Genomic DNA, 19,086 nt, shown 5'->3' on the forward strand with positions numbered 1-19,086 from the left:
TTAAATTTACAATAACATGTCCATATGTTAGAAGAGGGTCTCCTATCAAACGAAACATGCAGTTTCCCTGAGTTGGTTGTCATAAGCAGAAATTAAATCTATGCTTCTGCATCTAAAAAAACCATTAATTTTCACAGCCTGGTCTGACCAGCTCCAAGCTTATTAGCTCCAAGTCAGGACTGAGCTCAAATTTAGGTGTAGGCACTGTATGACGACAAAGAAGCAAACAACAAAAATTTGGTCTTCAGAGATTTGCTGTTACTTTCTTGAACTTACTGTTAATTTGCATTGCTATTTTAGCTAGCTGTGCTCTTGTATACTACTACAAATTCCAAACCTTGAAACAAATATTAAACCACAAAATAACTTTTGGGAAGTGGTTTGAACTTCAGATGGGCAAATGCTGCTGTGCTGACAAGGGTATACACTGACAGTGATGCAAAGAATAGAAGTTTAGAGGAGGCCACTGTTTTCTCTGGTTGAAGTTTTGCTCTATTATTGGTGATAGTCCAAACACTTAATGTAATAGGTTGATTTTGAGAAATACTGTTTAAAGAAACTGAGATGTCTAAAGAGAATAAGTTGACACAACTTGAAGTGGAAATAGAGTCAAAATATTTTGGTTTAGATGGTAGAAAATATTTTGTTTTTGATTTAATTTTCTTAGTTTTTGAGTGTATCATTTGTATTTGTTAAAATTATCATATTCATCTAATCTTTACTACTAAGATTTTTGGTAAGGACAGCTGAAAAAACCCATTTAATGCTAAAATAAAAGTGAAAGTAGTATTTCAGCACAGAGCACTTGTATAATATTTTTCAGACTTTTTATTTGATAAGGAATTTCAAATTGTCAAATTTGTTTCTACTTGAAACAGGAAAAGCATGACTTTTTAAAGAAAACTCAAAGCAAAAGTTTCTGATTAAATAAAGGAGGGCAGGGGAGGACTGTGCATTCCAAAAGACTATGTGCAGTCATTCACCAGCCAGTGCTGATTTGATTTTAGTTGTAAAAACCAGAGGTCTGAACTTGCAGGTTTTTTCTTACAATTTTCTTTTAGTTGCTGGTCTGCTAGGTGATTGAAGTTGCTTTTCCCTCTTTGTGCATGAGTTTCTCTGTCTGTAAAATGGCGATAACAATATTGATAATGACATTATTGCATTTTGCAAAGCCACTTCAAAAGTTAGATGAAAATTCCTTTGTAAAAGCAAGGAATTTGTAAAACAGAATCCACTCTTTCTCTCACTTGTGGCTGCCTGAATAGTTTTATGACCCGTTTCATTACAAACTTTTCTTTCTTTCCTTTCCTTTCCTTTCCTTTCCTTTCCTTTCCTTTCTTTCCTTTCCTTTCCTTTCCTTTCCTTTCCTTTCCTTTCCTTTCCTTTCCTTCTTCCTTTCCTTTCCTTTCCTTTCCTTTCCTTTCCTTTCCTTTCCTTTCCTTCCCTTCCCTTCCCTTCCCTTCCCTTCCCTTCCCTTCCCTTCCCTTCCCTTCCCTTCCCTTCCCTTCCCTTCCCTTCCCTTCCCTTCCCTTCCCTTCCCTTCCCTTCCCTTCCCTTCCCTTCCCTTCCCTTCCCTTCCCTTCCCTTCCCTTCCCTTCCTTCCCTTCCCTTCCCTTTCCTTTCCTTTCCTTTCCTTTTCCTTTTCTTTTCCTTTTCTTTTCTCTTCTCTTTTCTTCTCTTTTCTTCTCTTTTCTTCTCTTTTCTTTTCTCTTTTCTTCTCTTTTCTTCTTTCTTCTCTTTTCTTCTCTTTTCTTCTTTCTTTCCTTCTCTTCTCTTCTCTTCTCTTCTCTTCTCTTCTCTTCTCTTCTCTTCTCTTCTCTTCTCTTCTCTTCTCTTCTCTTCTCTTCTCTTCTCTTCTCTTCTCTTCTCTTCTTCTTCTCTTCTCTTCTCTTCTCTTCTCTTCTCTTCTCTTCTCTTCTCTTCTCTTCTCTTCTCTTTTTTTATTTTCTTCAAAATGAAGAATACGCAATGTCTGAACATAAAATTGTATACTTGTTGGCTAGTATTTTATTCTAACTACAGAAAGAGCTCTGTTGAGAAATAAAGGGAAGGACATAGTTAAGTATGTTGACATGCTGAAGATGTGACTTATCTTTCTGGTTTTGGTGAGAAATATACCTTGGATTATTGGCTTGATGGAGGGATTGTGTATCTAAAGCTTATTCACCTTCTTTCTAGCTATAACATCTCATCTAATAAAAAAAAAAAAAATCACCTCTAATTCAGAGGTTCCTAATGAGCAAGTCAAGATGAAATGGGAGTAATATACTGATGTTTAAAAAACAAACAGAAAACCAACAAAAAATCCAGATAATTTTGTACACTGGGTCTAGTGGCTTGGAGTTAATTTTCTTCATAGAAGCCCATATGGTGCTGTGGTTTGGATTTGTGGCTAAACCAGAGCTGATAACACACCAATGTTTTGGCTATTGCTGAGCAGTGCTTGCACAGCATCAAGGCTTTCTTTTTTCCCCCTACTCTGTCCCCACAGTGAGTAGGCCAGGAATAGACAAGATGCTGGGAAGGGACAAAACCTGAACAGCTGACCCAAATTGACCAAAAGGATGCTCCATACCATATAACTTCATGGTCAGCAATAAAAAATAAGCAGAGGGGCTGGGGGGCAGGGAGCCATTGCTGGGAGACTGGCTTGATTGATCTACTTGTGGGACGTGGTGAATTATTGACTTTGTATCACCTGGGGGTTTTGTGCTTTTTTCTCTCCTCTTCACTTATTAAACTGACTTTTGAAGAGTCTTTTTTTTGACCCAGGAGTTTTCTTGCTTTTGCTCTTCCTATTCTCTCACCTCTCCTATTGTTGGGGGCAGGGAGGGGAGTGAGCAGCTGCGGGGTGCTTAGCTGCTAGCTGGTGTCAATCCACCACAATTCCCTACTCTGGTACTTTTGATAACTGATTTTCAGATTCACTGAAGTGATGCAGTATTTCTTATTTCTTTGCACTCCCAATTTAGAAAAATACTTACTCTTGAAAAATAGGTTGTTTTATAGTTTTAGGTGGTGGCCTGCATAACCTAAGCTCTCTTGTTCCATAGCTTGACCATCAGTGTCACAGGGTACAATCCTTTCCCTGGTACCCAGAGCAGTGTTCTGCCTAACCTGTTGACTGACCTGTATAAACGCAAACTCTTTCTAGCCTGAATGTCATATAATTGCATCATGATATTGCTGTGCCTGACCAATAATGTGACTGTGTGGTTTCTGGATTAACGCTGATTTGTATGTCATCACTTAGTCATGTAGAGTGGACAATCTTGTCTGTTCATGCTTGTCATAACATACTATTCATTGATAAATAGAAAGTCCCACAGAGGGCATGTCAATGAATGTGTGTTTGAAAAAAAAAAGTTTTCCATACAAGACCTTTATCAAAGCTTTACAACAATCTACTGATCTTCAGCCCTGATAATTTTTTAATCTTTCAATTATAATTTTTATTTATTTGTTTCAATTCAGGCTCTCTGGAATGAATATACCTCCTCCAGTTATCAGCAACAAAAACTGGCTCAGACTACATTTTGTAACAGACAGCAATCACCGATACCATGGATTTAGCGCTCACTACCAAGGTACATTTAAAGAAATACATTTTTTGTTGTGGTTATTTTTGTTAAGAAAAAAAAATGTGCTTGAAGTTTTAGAGGAAATGGGAAGGGCCATTTAAATAAATCCTCATAAAGGTATAGTTCGTATTTGCATAAATGATAAATTCAGCTGTACAACCTGTTATATCAAATTACAATATGTTAGAGTATGGGTAGTATGTTATCTAGTGTCTCTAAATATAGTTATAAAAAAATTACAGCAGATATCCACTTCACTTTACCCTGTGCAAGTACTTAGCTTTTAAAATGGTCCTAAGATTCTGAAAAATATTGTGTAACAGATACAGAAATAATGTTTTTATCATTAAAATATTTATTTGTCTCTGTGGTTGTAAGTCATGTTTGTAAAACAGTGAGTAAGTTTCTATTTACTAATGAAGCATTTTATCACTATTATCTCTTACTACCTATTTCTGAATGCATTGTGCTATTGAGGGTTTAATTAACCTGTAAGATTCTTATCCACTGTTTTTATGAACAAGCATTATTTTGAGGAAAAATTAAAGCATATGAAGCTTTAACTTGGGAATATCACTACTTGGAACAAGGTCATGGTAATGATGAAGTGCTAATGAAAACTGAGCTTCACTAGTGTATGGTAATACTGACTGCTTTTTCACAAGCATTACTGTAAATAATATTTTTCAATATCTACAGTGTATCAATGGATCTTCAGGGAACAGTAACCCTTTTTGTGCTTTTGTGCTTTTCCATTTATCTGATGAAAAAAAAATCATGGCATTTCCCAATGAGATTTAGTTCAGGGATTTCTTTCACAGTTCTCTATAGGAAATTTAGCATAGGAAGAGATTAGCTACATAAATGTTTGCAGAATCTGATAAAATTAATCAACTAATGTAAAAATCCCAACTAACAAAAGACTAGGACTAATTTTTTTATGTAAATGATCTTTTATAATAGTAAACTTTTTACAACTCTGTGTGATTGCCTCAGATAACATATACAAGAACAGAGCAAATTTGATTACTATTTCAGCAAATATTGTGTATCTCTGTTTAGACTTCCTGAGTTCATAGATGTTCTGGAATGTGTATTCTGAGTGAATTTAGGTAAAAGGAGCCTTCCTACTGTAGCTCCAGGGCTGCTGTAACTGTTTACAAAAGGCACTGTCTCATTTTTTGCATAGTATCCTTCATACCAAATATGATAAATAACACTCTTTACTGGGAAATCACTAGCTTATGGGACTGTTAAAAGATATAAAGCAGAAACTATTAGATCCTACCGCACAATTGAGAAACCATGTGATAACTGTTTTGGTGATTTATGTGAAGTAATTTGGATTGTTGAGATGTTCATTTTTGAACTACTGAGAAAAGGAGAACAAACTATGTCTCAGATGACACATATACTTGCATTCCTGCTGAAAGTATGAGATAATAGGTAATAGGTAATGAAAGAGAACAGACTTTTGTTTAGTTTCAAAGTGTGTTTTCTGCAAGTCACATAAAACGTGAGTTGGTAGGTATGGGAGATTTGAATATGCTGTGTGTCTTCTATTTCTCTTTACCACCTGAGTTTGTAGTGATTACATTATGGGATTTTTACTATTATTTTGGTTTGCTCATTTAATTTTTAATGCTGTATTGCTGAATGTATGTTAAAAGTGTACTCTGTGCTACGTTGTAAAATGCTGCAGTAGTCCACCATGCTTAAAATGAAGAAAATACAACTCTTTGAAAAAAATATGTAGGCAGTAAATAATTTCAGCATGTTAAAGCATTAAATGTGCATACCCAAGCAGATATGATCATTAAAAATTAACCTTGATAGTAGAAAATGGAAAAAATGCATTGTCAGGTAATAGGGAGTAGGCTAAAGGAGAGAGTGTGAGGAAATTAAACATATTAAAAATATTTAATATGTTTAGAAAACAAATAAAAATGTATACCACAAAATATTTCAGTTTGTTAAGAACTGAAACCTTTATTTTTTCAGTTAGAGACAACTTCAAGCTTTTTTGTAAAGCCCATTTTCAAACAGTAATTTTACTGGTGCGCTGACGTGAGTTGTCACAAAAGCAGATAACTGATAAAAATAAAAAAAAGTTTTCCAAAGAGCCATGTATTACAGATACATGTGCCTGCCTGTTTTTCTTTTCAGGAGTTTATCTCTGCATCACTTTTGAGAAGGTGTCTGTTAATCTTTCCAATAGCCTGTATTGTCACTGTACTGCACTGTAATAACTGTTGTAAAAACCCATTCTTTCCCCCACTTAATTAACATAGATATTGCTATAACTTCTTTCTGACTTCCCTCCTTGAAACTTAATCTTTCCTGCATAGTACCAATATAACCGGAATTAGTAATTTCTTGCCACTTCATCTACTTCAAGTTTCTTTATTCTATTATTGCCTCTTTCAAAGGAGCCAGATTCCAAATTCCGAACTTCAGAACACTACATAATTCTTACTCCATCACTGTTCGGCACTTCAGTACTCTTTTCACCTAATCACTCTCTTGGCTTGCTGGTTTTGTTTGCACAAGTGCACATTTTGTGCTGGTGTATTTGGGTGGTGGTTTGACCTTAAGTAGCAGTGAAGCACTCCCACAGCCACTTTCTCACTCCACCCTCACAGTGCAACAGGACAGAAAATAGGAAGAAGAAGAGAGAAAACTCATGGGTAGAAATGAAGGCAGGGAAAATCACTCATCAACTACTGTCCTGGGCAGAACAGTCTTAATTTAAAACATTTAAATACTGATTTGGGTGTTGGGAAACAAAGACAAATATTTAAACTAGGGAAAACACCTTTCCTCTCCCCTTTCGCATGCTCAACTTCATTCCAGACACCTCTGCTTCCCCTTCCTGTATTTACTCCACAACAGATTGCACTTTGTCTCTTCAGTGATGTGATGGGCAGTGCAGGAGGTTCAGGTCAAGGTGTAGGAGTTTCTTTCTGCTACTTCCTGTTTCTCATTCTTTTCTTCTGCCGTTCCTTTCTTCTTATTCATTTCCTCTGCTCTGATGCAGGTTGACCATGGGTCCCAGTCTTTTAGGGGAAGAACCTGCTCCAGTGTGGGTTATCCATGGGCTCCAGTCCCTTTGAGGGTGTTACTAGCTCTGGAATGCAGCACTCCTGCTCTGGCCTTGTTCCTTTCTTTCATTGTTTGCTGCCTTTTCTTAAATGCATTTTCACAGAGATGCCACAAATTCTGCTGATGGGCTCAGTTGTCTCCTGTGGTGGGTCCATTGCGGAGCCAGCTGGAACCAGCTATGACCAGCAGGGGGCAGCCCTTGACCTCCTGTCACAGAGGTCACATGTGCAGCCCACCCCCCGCCCCCCTGCCACCAAAACCCTGCCATTTATGCAAATTACAATCTGAAAAAACCTTTTTGGTTGTTTTATTAAAACAAAAGAAAATAAACAAGTTTTATGGTCAGTTTTTAGGCAGGATATGAAATAACTCAATCTTATTCCCTTCTGTTCTCTTAAATATATGAAAATTGTTTTTTTAAGATTCTTTTTCACAAGACAGCCTCACATGGCCTAGCTTCAGTGTAGTATCTAAAGCTACTGTGGCCTAGACATTTGAAAAGATGACTAAAAATGATACAATGCAAAGTCTTAAAATCTAGCTGCATATGAAAAAAAAAACCTAACAGAAAACCTGGGGTATTACATAATCTTTTGTAAAGATCCCTTTAATTTCATTAATTATCATATTTTGCCTAATTTTCTGTTTAAGGCTTCAGTCTTGCAAACACCTGTGAAAATGTTTAAATTGGCTTATACAGAACAAATGAAATTTACTGAAGTGTATGAAACTATGGGAAACTCTCAGCTTCATGTAAGTACATTGTCATGCAGGTTATGTGTATTAATTTCTTTTAATAAGCATTTTAATTCACAAAATATTGATTTATACTATATTTAAAAGATGTTGGTAAATGATAAAGTAATATGTGTCAATTAGAAGAGAATCAAAATGTTTCCCTACCCAGGTTGTGGTGTCATAACCAAGACATGCTTATTCTTGCTTGTCTGATCACCCTTGTTTCAGCACGTCTCTCTGTTCACTGAGGGTTCTTTGTCTTGATGTTTTCTGTCCTTACTGCTTTGTTAAAACTCCTTTTGAGTTAGAAACGGTTGGCTGAAGTAGAACCAGAGCTTCTTTGGATCTTCCTGAAGCTGCTGCTTCAGTGTTTCTTGGCACTGGTAATCCTTTTTTGCTGTTTCTAAAATTAGTTGTGCTTTTTTATTCCTTCCATTCTCAGTTCCTGTAAAAGTTCCTTTTGCTTGCTGCTTTCTGTTGGCTACTCTGCACTCCATGACTTACGTATGAATCCATAATACTATCTAAGTGGACAGAAGGGATTAAGTTAGCTTCACAGCCTCCAGTCTTATAGGCTGGTATACACAAACTTCAATATTCTTTATGTCAAGCATACCTAGACTCTGAAAGGGCTTTTTGAAAAGAACTATTCATTTTCTGTTAGTTAAACATTACTTTAAGAACCTGTAACTTTGCTGTTTTTTGAGATTCAGCATCCTTTCTCTCTCCCTCTCTCCCTCTCCCCTCCTTTAAAGCTCTGGAAGATTTCAGTAGTAGCCCTATACTTGCTATTTATTGTGAAATCCATTTCTTAAATGCTTTTGCTTCCTTCCCCCTTTCCTTTACCTATGTTTAAGCCATGTACAAGCTAATACTTCTGCTATGAACAAAATAGTATCAAATATGTTGACTGAGTGCACAATCGCATCTGCCTTTGTCACGGATAGAATGAGAGAGAGCGCACTTCACTTGTAAGAGAGAAGCAACAATATACTTTATTGATATAAAATAATGAGTTAACGAAGTTCAATGGTAAATGCGACAGTGGTTTAAGAAGATTCAGTGGCAAGGTAGTTTGATTATTTACTGTGCCAAGGACAGAGTCAGACAAAACTGTCACGGAGACTTTCCCATTGAGTCCTGAGGTTCAGAAAGGACTGCTTTGTGTTCTAAACTCCTTCTCAGAGAGTAGTTTAGGTGTGGCTGGGTCCAGACTTAGTCCCAGACTTGGTCAACAGTTTATGTCTAAAGGATTATATATATGCATTCAATCCTTTATATCACTTAGCTAAGGTTTCAAAGATTCAGCATCCTATTAGTCACTTACTGAAAATCTGTTGTCTCTCAGCCTCGAGGAGTAACCTTGAGACTTGTCCCTACTCAAGGGGAGATCCTGGTGTGCAGCCCACCGCCATGCAGGATTGCTCAAAGGGCTCTTGGGCTGCTCACTATTTATGGCGGTAAGACGATTGACTCATAGTCATATTTGCATACCGACCACAGATTTTCTTCCAAGTTTGGCTTGAGTTGGACATTGACCAGCACTGTGGTTAGGTGGAGGCATTGCCATAAATTAGCTCTTGGCTATTGTGTCGTTATCTGTCTCCCCCGAATCCACTCTGAGCCGAGTGCATCCATCACAATCAGATGCACCCATCACGACCACCACTGGTGGTTATCTCTTGAGCAGGGTTATGGGAAAAGGTCAGGTCAGGGGAAGGGAGGGGAGCACACTGTCACAGCCTTCCATTAAGAATTTTTGCTTATAGGAACATACAGATGAAGAGATGGAATATATCCATGATCTTTTCAGAACAGCATAAAATTTAGCGGTAATGTTCATGTTGAACAGCATGCAAATGGTTACTCAGCTTAATACTGGACAGCCAGCTATGTAGAGCTGAAGTTATATGCCAAGACTTTCAATGTCTGATGCAATATGGAGAAAACTGACATTGAAAAGTTTTGTCTTTCTCTGCTTGATTTTCCATTGTTCTTTTCTTTTTATTTCTGTCATTTTATATATGAGTAAAAATGCATCTTCTTCATTCAGAAATGATTTATAGAGTTACACTTTTCCTAGATTTTTTTGTTGGTTTTGCTTTGAGAGAGAATTTGAAGCAATTGGCAATCAGGTAAAGAACAAAAGTAAGTAGTACTAAGCTGCCTCATGGCTGGAGCTGCGGAAGGGGAAAACTGTCTTTATGACTTTTTTTTACAACATCTAACAATTTAAACAGAATTTATCATTCATTCCTCATCTCAAAAGCTGTTGCAATGAACAGTACACAGTACTACTACTGGAAGACTCAGCAGTCGTAACGAAGTCTTAGGTGAGATTCAGCTCCAAGCCACGAAAATGTAGATGTCTCTGTATTGTAACCTATAGGATTAGACACCTATAGGTATCTAAATACCCATTAAAGTTGGGGAGCTGTGGGGCACAGTTCATCTGTACATGAATGTATGTGCACTGATGTATGAAATAACCTAGACTATTCAAGATATTTTTATGGCAGTGACAGAAGTGCAAGGGCTCTTCTGGCAGACAAACCAAGGTGTTGCAAAGCAGTATGTTATGAAGTATCAAAATTGCACCAACCCAAATGATGTATGGGCAACTGAATCTTCCCCCTACCTAGTTAATCCTGTCAGTGCAGGTTACAGAGTGATTCAGCTGACCACATGGTAGGGGTTGGGTAGATGTTCTCTAGAGTAAATGAGACATCTGCATGGTGTTGGCAAATTAGAACTTACAAGAGACCATGCCATTCTGGCTCAGAAACTAGAAGACAGGGAAGAACACCTAAAATGACAACAAACAGCATATAGGCAGCTGTTTTGTCCTGTCCAAGATGTGTACTTTAAGATGAATTAAACCACTACATTCCACTGACTACACTGACTATATTTCCATTTATAATAGTAGTTTATACACCTCGTGCAACTATAAACACACAGATGTAGGTGTCTTAATCTCAGGTTGAATCTCACATAATGTGACTACTCACTTGCTGAAATGGCTATTTACTACCAGCATGCTCATGGGATCTTGAGATTCCCTGGGAGAAATTAAGGTGCTGCATCACTTGTACCACATCTGTAGAAGTCTGCTACTTAAATAAGGGCTGTGCCTGCTTCTGCTTAGGGCAATGTAAATAAGTTGCTGGTTGCATTGGTAAGTTATTTGACAGATTACAGATCTTATTTTTTTTTAGACAGATATTTAGTTCTCAGTATTGTAAATCTGTGACTTTTCAGAACCTGTACTCCTATTGTCAAAATAGCTCAGATGTCTACCTGATTTTGCAATGGATGGAGAAAAAAGGAACCCTCTCTTCATAGAATGAAAGGCAATTAGCAGAGCTTCTCAGCAGATTTTTTTTTTTTCCTCCAGGCATAAAAAGAACTTAAATTGCATACTTTGTCACACAAGTAAATGTTTTTCACAGATTTTCATACTCATGGATCTTTTAGCTCCGCTTCATCTTATACTGAACTATATTTTCTGAACAGATGATTTTTCACCTTTGCGCCCTTGCGATGTTTTTTATTCACAACTATACACCCACACAATAACAGTGCACAGAATGACATTGATTTTGCTGTAGTCAAGTCAGAGAGGAGAAAAATTGCTGCATTTTGTTGACCCTCCCCCATTTTAAAGTACTTAATTTTAGAATTCTCCCAATTACAGGTTTTAATAACACCACTGTTGATGGTTAGTTAAATTAGTTCTGATACTGTACACAGATTCAGAAAGATCTAAAATTTTAATTAACTTTTTTCTACTTCAAGTAAGATCATTAAAAAAGTGAATAGAACTGTTAAATATGAAAATACGGTAGTCTGTGCTAATGTTTAACTTGATTGATTGTAGTTTACTTCTGAAATAAATGTTAAGTGATACAATAAAGAGTCCTTCCCATTTTTTAATGATTTAACAGATGTGTCTTCTTAATTTCATGCTTATCCTAAGGAAAAACCTGTAATGTTGTAGACACATTCAAACATTTTAATGCTTCTGTTTCATTTACTATTCTTTATGTTTCTGTTCATTCTTTACAAAAGAGCAAATGACAATGTTTTATGTACTACTGACTCTAAGTTATTCCATCTCTTCTGTAGACGAGAAAAAATGTACTGAATTACTCTTTATTTTAATTTAAGTAATACTTAGAAAGAAAGTATTTTCCTTACTTAGGTCAGTTTTGTTGGAAGTTCAGGAATTTATAAACTGAAATGAAAAACCACATTTCAAACAATAAAAAAAACCCTAGGAAAATGGGATGTTCAGAGTATAAAATCCACAGGTAATATGAACAGTCCTGGCTTATGGAAAGGAAAAAAAATATTTAAAAATTAGTGTGATTTTAATGATATAATACATATATATAAAAATACATATATAAATATTTTCAAATAGATATAGCTATATATATTTCTATATATATTAAAATTATATATCTATCTGTATAAATATATATTTAAAAAAAGAATCCTCTAAGGAAACCAACTAAAATTCAAGAAAATTCTGGCAGTGGAACTCTTCTAATAATAGTACATAAACTTTATAGAACTTTCAGAATACTTCATTTTGATAAGGTCAAAACATTAATATACTAACCTGTATATCTATATCCTTCATGACCACTGAATAGCATAATATATTGCACTGATGATCTGTTCATGTCAAGATGATAAAAAAACTGAGGGAAAAAACTGGGATAAAACATTTGTTTACATTCAGAATATTTAGTGGTATTGAGATAAAGTGTTGAAACACTTTGTTCCCCTTTGAAAAATGTTGAAATTCCAATTCTCCCGAAATATGCTTGGGCTTTTTCATTAAGTGACTTATTTTTTCTGCAGCGAAAATGATTTCACCATAATCGAAAGTGATAAGCCATTCCAGTTAGTTTTTTAATAGCTTTGACCATTATGAATTTTATTGGACAACAAAGGAAACAAACCTGAAGTGGCTAACTTTGGAAAACAGATTTTAAATATTAAAATTAATACTGTCAGTGACATCAGATGTATTAGAATTATTTCTGCTGGAGAGCTTTATCGCTCTCTACAATTACCTGAAAGGAGGTTGCAGAGAGGTGGGTGTTGGTCTCTTCTCCCAAGTGACTAGCAACAGGACAAGAGGAAATGGCCTCAAGTTGCGCCAGGGGAGGTTCAGGCTGGATATTAGGAAAAATTTCTTTACTGAGAGAGTGTTGAAACACTGGAATAAGCTGCCCAGGGAAGTGGTGGATTCACCATCCCTGGAGGTGTTCAAGGAACGTGTGGACGAGGCATTGTGGGACATGGTTTAATGGGCATGGTGGTGTTAGTTGATGGTTGGACTTGATCTTACAGGTCTTTTCCAACCTTAATGTTTCTGTGATTATGTGATTCTGTGATTCTTTAGATCTTCATTATGTCAAATTTCAGTACCATTCATATTTGAAAGAAAACTTGATAAAAGCCTTCTGAGAAGCATGTTGGTCATACCTTCTCTGTTTCTAAGTCTGTTTGAAAATTGCCAGAACAACAGTAGAATAGCTGTGTGAATACTAAAGCATTCGTAGCATCTCCTAAGAGTGATTTTTTTTTTTAAGTTTATTTACTTGCCTGTGTTTAAGATGCCAATATATATTTTTTGACTGAATCCTGTATCAATATTAAGTTTTACATTTTCAGAGAATTAATTTAGCCCAATTAACATTGTTTTACTCATTTTCAATTCCAGTGTTATTCTTTCCAGAAAGCTCATATGTTTTGGGGTTATTAACATGACCCATGACTCTTCCTGAATGTCACCTATTTTTAGCTAATTTACAAAGCTTTGTCCATGAGTGGTGAGAAGTTTACATGTGAACTGAGGTATGGAAGTTGAGAACTGGGATTAGGAGAGAAAAAAAAAAGGAAGGGTAAAAAGAAATATTTGTATCAGGAACCCCAAAAAAGTGACCTGAGAGCTCTTAATGGAAAGGAATATGTAGAAGAAAGACAGAGAGCCAAGTAAAGTGATTAGAGTGGGGATTGAGGGATTGTGATGAAAAGATTTAGGTGAGAAAACAGACAGTAGTAAGGAGATTGAACCTGAAGGGAAACTGTTGAATACTTATGACTTACTGGATAAGAAAACTTTGTGTGTAGCCTGGTTGGAATCTAACCTGTGCTAGTTGAGAAAAATTGGCTTGAACAGGTAGCCAGGACAAACCATGGAACATATAAGATGGCATGTGCGGAGAGAAGTGTTCAAGATTATTCTGCCAGTGTCCTCACATTCCACTGCACAGATGTGAATATGTTCCTATCTGCCATGAAATAGCTGAAACCTACCAGAAAAGTTTGGGTCAACAAGGTGGTTTTTGCACTGAATAACGTGGACTCAGGATCTGTTAGGAATAGTGTCATGCAGAGTTGGCTATAATTCCTTTCTATTATCATTTTGAAGAAGTTAAAAGGTGATTTGTGAATGACATACAAAATCTAAGTTAACCTAAGAAGTAGCTTAGGTATCATAAGATCATAGGATAATTCAGGTTGGAAGCGAACCTCCTACTCGAAAGAAGCTGGACATTGAGATTAAGCCAGGTTGTTCAGGTATCCAGTTCTATCTTGAAAAGTCCAAGGATGGAGACTGCGTAATGTCTCCAGACAATCTGTTCACAGCTTGACTGTCGTCACAGGGTAAAAGTTTATCCTTATATCTGCTCGTAATTTGTCTTGTTTCAACTTATACCCTTTCCTTTTGTCCTCCCACCTCATATGTATTGGAAGGCTCCTTTTAGGCCCCCCTGAACCTCTCTTCTCTGGGCTGAACAAGTCCAGCTTTCTCAGCCTCTCCTCACAGGTCAAGTGCTCCAGTCCCAACCATCTTGGGGACCATCTGCCAAACTCACTCCAGTTTATCAGTTTCTTCCCAGGGCCCCTTCCTTTTGGTGAGTCTCAAACTGGACACAGAACTAACAAGTTCTAAATAGAGGTGGGGATAATCCCTTCCATCAGTGCATCAGCCATGCTTTTGTTATTGCAGTTCAGGATGCTGTTCTCCAGGGCACACTGCTGGCTCACATTCATCTTACTGTCCACCAGGACCCACACAGTCTTTTCAGCAGAGCTGCTCCCCAACCAGTCAGACCCCAGCCTTTCCTGTTGTCAGGGGTTGAATTTGCCCTTGTTTCGTTTCATAAGATTCCCGTTGGTTCATTCCTTCAGCTTGTCTTAGGTCCCTCTGGGTGGCAATCTTGCTTTCAAAACATGTTGTCTATTCCCCCCAGTTTGGTGTTACCTGCAAACCTAACAAGTCCACTCCATAGCCTCCTCCTGATGGTTGATGAAGGTACTAAATGAGACAGGTCACAGGATAAAGTCCTGCAGTGCTCTACTTGTTACAATCCTCCAAGAAGAGTATGACCCATTAACCACAAACCTGTGACCCTTATCATTTAACCAGGATCTGTGCTCTGCTACTTGCCTTCCTCACTCCCCCCGGGGTCTTGAATTCATTTCATGGTAACTGCAGCCATGGCTACCATTGATTACCACGTCTCCAAACAGCTCTTCCTTGTTACTGAGTAGCAGGTCCAGCTGTGCGTCACCCCGGTTGGCCCATTCAGTATGTCTATCAAGAAGTTGTCCCTGATATCTTCCAAAAACCCATCACCACACTCCAGCCATGGGAGCTGTCCCACCACATCTCAGTTACTGCAATGATGCCACCATTCTGTGATGGTATGTGGAGCTCCAGTTCTTCCTGCTTCTGTCCCAGGCTGACTGCATGCGTGTGTAAACTTGAGACAGGGATATCTTCACCCTATTTTATCATTCCTGAAGTCTCTCATGTTGCTGTAAATCTTTAATTTCCTTTCTACTTTTTTTCCACTACTATGTCATTTAAATGTGGCTCATTAGCTCCCTCTCCATCATTCTTGGTATAAAACTCTCATCAGCAGGTTGGCCAGAGTGTTGGCAAAAATGCTCTTGCTATACTTTTCTCAGGGACACCTTTACTACTTTGAGAGCAGGCTGTAGTCACTCTGTTTATGCAGCGGTTTATTTTAACACCACATGAGATTTATACCACTGCTTCCTAAACCATCGCTGCATCAGTCAATTTATCTTTAAGTGACTGGTGTCTCAGAGTTATAGTCATGTAGCCTTCCTGCTGTACTTGTGGGGAATTCAAAGACCTTAACTTGTCTTGCTTCTTTGTAACTCTCTTTGCATAGCAAGCACTGCAAAATTACCTTAATTTGCAAATAAAATGATAGGATCTGTTGATCATTGCTGTTGTCAGTAATATCAGAAAGGTCTTATATTCTAAGGTAGTCAGTATACTTAAGAGCACTGCATAGTCCTCAGGTCCATACTTACAGTGCTTAAAAAAGCACTGCTTAGTACTTTTCAGACTAAATATTAGGAAAAGAGTAGAGGACAAAACAGAAAACATGCTGCTGTATAAATCGACCTGCACCTTGACTCCTGTTGTTGCTCTGGCCTCTCTGCATTTCAGAAGAATACAGCAAAGTTGAAGAAATTTCAGAGAAAAATAGCAGATCATCAAACACGTGGATTAGTTTCTGATTGAAAAGTGATTGACTAGTGTGGGACCCTGCAGCCTGGAAAATAAATAGAGCTGTGGGAGGAGGGGAGATACCCGGATTGGAAAGTCACAAATTGCAGGGATAGTACTGGAAATAGTTATTATGTGTGTTTTGGATGCCAAAACTGAGGGTTATACCGATGAAGTGACTTGCCCAAAGTCAGCCAGAAAGTTACCAGTGGAGTAGAGCACCAGGTATTTTGAGCCTCAGTCCAGGGCAGCTGAAAACTAGGTAACACTAACCCTTCCACTGTTCACAAAGCTGGCAGAATTGCTTACGTAATGCTGTTTTAGTTTATAGTACTGCCTTGGTGCACTATGGTATGTACAAATACTGGTGAAGAGAATCCTTGACTTGAACATGTATTCAAATTAAATAAAGCTGACACAAACAGAAAAGGGAACAGGCATATTGACTTTCTGAAAGTAAAACAAACTGCTGTTTTTCTACTCTCCACCTGTCACTGCTTTCCCTTCTCACTTAATAGTAAACTTGGGATTAAAGGCAATACCTTTTAATTCCTGATATGTATGTCTAGTATATGGGTGTAACAAATAGGCAAATAGCATAGTAGGTTTATAACTGGAGACATAAGAAGAAAGGATTTTTTTTCATTTGTGTGCAGCCTGGTGCTGGGTAGTTTGTCTTTTCATGAAAGAGATATAAAAGCCACATGTTTAAATCATAGTTTCCCCTGGAAAATTCTAAAACGTGTATGTGTTAAATAAATTAATGATCAAAAAAAATTATAATTATGGCCAGTAGTACTTAAGCTAAGAATCTTTCAGCAACCCAGTGACCCTAATGCGAATTTATGAACATTAACCAACCTGGAAGAAAGTAATCCTTTTACCTCTTCTGGAAGGTATCACAATGTCATTTTGAGGGTTTAATTGACATTTAAGTATCCCATGGTCTTTGTACAGAGGTAAAATATTTATTTTTGTACTCATCTTTGTACTCATCTTGTGTTAAAATTAATGTGGTGGTGTTTTTTTGTTTGTTTGTTTTTTAATTATTTTTAATTATTATTTCCTCAGGGAACATATTTACTCAATACTTGCTGAAAATTCTTAATCACTGCTATCCAGTGACTTTTTCTTACACATGAAAGAAGTTACTTTGGAACTCTAGAATCTTTCAGAAGCTCTTGCCTCTGCAAAGACGATCATAGTGCCATTTAATTTATGTAAAGTAAATATCTAGCAATGATGGTAAAACTGTTGACAGTTTTGACAGAAGCCAAATTCTGAGTAGAAATAACCAGAACCTAATGAGAGACACAGAGAACGTGATATGCTATAAGCATCAAATAGAACTTCAGTTTAAAGAATGATCATTTCAATATTTTTCAAGACCTGTTCAGGTTTCTTATGACTTTCGTAGTTACATTTCTGAGAAGGCAAAGATTTGAAGCTGAATTTTTGTCCCCCAAAACAACTCAGCAAAAGTTCCTGCCAGTCAGAAATGCTCACATAATTCCAGGAGAGACATGTTTAATACAAATTGGTTTCCATCAAGATAAGTTTACATAACTCATTCTCAAATCATAGCACTGTAAGAGAAGATATGAAACTTGTTTTAGAGTTGCCTTTTATAATTTTTGGTGGTATTAATCCCAGTAATATTAAAATGATAGTTATTTCAACTTGTTACCCACTAAGGACCTTCACTTCTAAGAAATTTTATATACTGCAAAGAATGTTACATTCCTGTGTAGAAAAACATAAAGTCTTCTGCAGGTAAAAACACACAGATAATTCTTTTTTTGTATTTAGGGTTTTTTTTTTCCCTCAGGTATATTAAGAATGGAACATTGCTTATTTAAAAAGTATGAAAATAATTTAACGGAAATAAATAAAAATACAAACGGAAAAAAAATCAGCTCAGTGACAATCATAGCATCCCCAATAAAATTCTATACCCCAGAAACCCATGAATTATTGCATAATCCATTGATGTGAAATTGGGAATTACTGCCTTTCACACAAGAGAAGGTTTATAGAATATTTATATTATACTATTTATGATGGCGCAAAGAGCATCTAAATCCTGTATAGTGCCTCCTGCTTTCTTTTATTTCTTATTGTGTCAGTGGTGGACCTTAGAATACGGTAAATTTATTCTATCGACTTTGATTTCAGGTATTTTCTTAGATTGTCTCTTTCCCATCTCAGTAAGCTCAGTGGGATTTAGAGAGGAAAGCACACGGAACTACCTCATGTTCTCTACAGTACCTTCTTGTTGAGTGTCTGATCCTGACATTAATATCAGTAGGAAATAACGAAACATTCCATTTTTGTTTTGAAATATCTTCATTTGAAAAGTATCATGACTCTGGTAGAATGAATTAAAAAATCCTTTTATTGGTTATATGCGGTATTCTTACATAAACTTTCTCTTTAAAGAAAAAAAAAGACATTTAGTAGCAGCCTAAATTCAGTGCAGCTTCAGCCTTTAATTCATAGTTTTATAGGATAATGAAAATATATGAACAATTCTGCACAATGTCTTTAAGTCTTTCTCTACTCTCACTGTTTGAAGTATCTGTTATATGGAAAGCATCCCATAATAAGTTATGATACATTAAGATCAATGTCTGAGGTAGAGAGCTTGCACTAGCTTCCACATTTCAGCTCCCTGATTCTACGAGCTGCTATTTGTGCTTTTTTCCAAGTAACCTATCTTAATATTAATCCTAATTTCTGGCTTTTGTTCCTTTTGTTGTCTGAAACCGGAACTGTCATTCTGCTTACTAGTACCTCTTTGGTTGTCTTCATGGTCTAATGATATGAATGCACCTTCTAATGTAGTTAGCTTTCTTATAGAGGTAAAGAAATTGCTGAAAGCAGGCTCCCACAAAGCAAGAAGCCAGGAGGTCATGCTTTCTGCCATGACTCTAGAAAATTGGCAACTTCTGTGAAAAATACTGAAATTCCATTTTTGCATGGAAGAACAGACTTTGTGATTGAGTCCAGGAATCTTTATGACCTTGATCTGGATAAAACGAACATTTCAGATAACTTGAGGAAGCTGAATGGCTTGAAAGGATATTTCACTGC

The 19,086-nt window shown here is 36.8% G+C and overlaps 1 protein-coding gene across 3 annotated transcripts in view; it reads left to right on the plus strand.

Moving 5' to 3' along the window:
- Positions 1-19,086, plus strand: part of CSMD3 (CUB and Sushi multiple domains 3) — a 731,455-nt gene that overhangs the window by 249,212 nt on the left and 463,157 nt on the right. For all 3 annotated transcript variants that reach the window (XM_059815714.1, XM_059815715.1, XM_059815716.1), the window contains exon 6: positions 3,475-3,587. In XM_059815714.1, coding sequence (XP_059671697.1) covers positions 3,475-3,587 — 113 coding nt within the window. The remainder of the gene's footprint in view (positions 1-3,474; positions 3,588-19,086) is intronic.

Source organism: Gavia stellata, chromosome 3 (genome assembly GCF_030936135.1).
Source record: "Gavia stellata isolate bGavSte3 chromosome 3, bGavSte3.hap2, whole genome shotgun sequence".
Classification (NCBI taxonomy): Eukaryota; Metazoa; Chordata; class Aves; order Gaviiformes; family Gaviidae; genus Gavia; species Gavia stellata.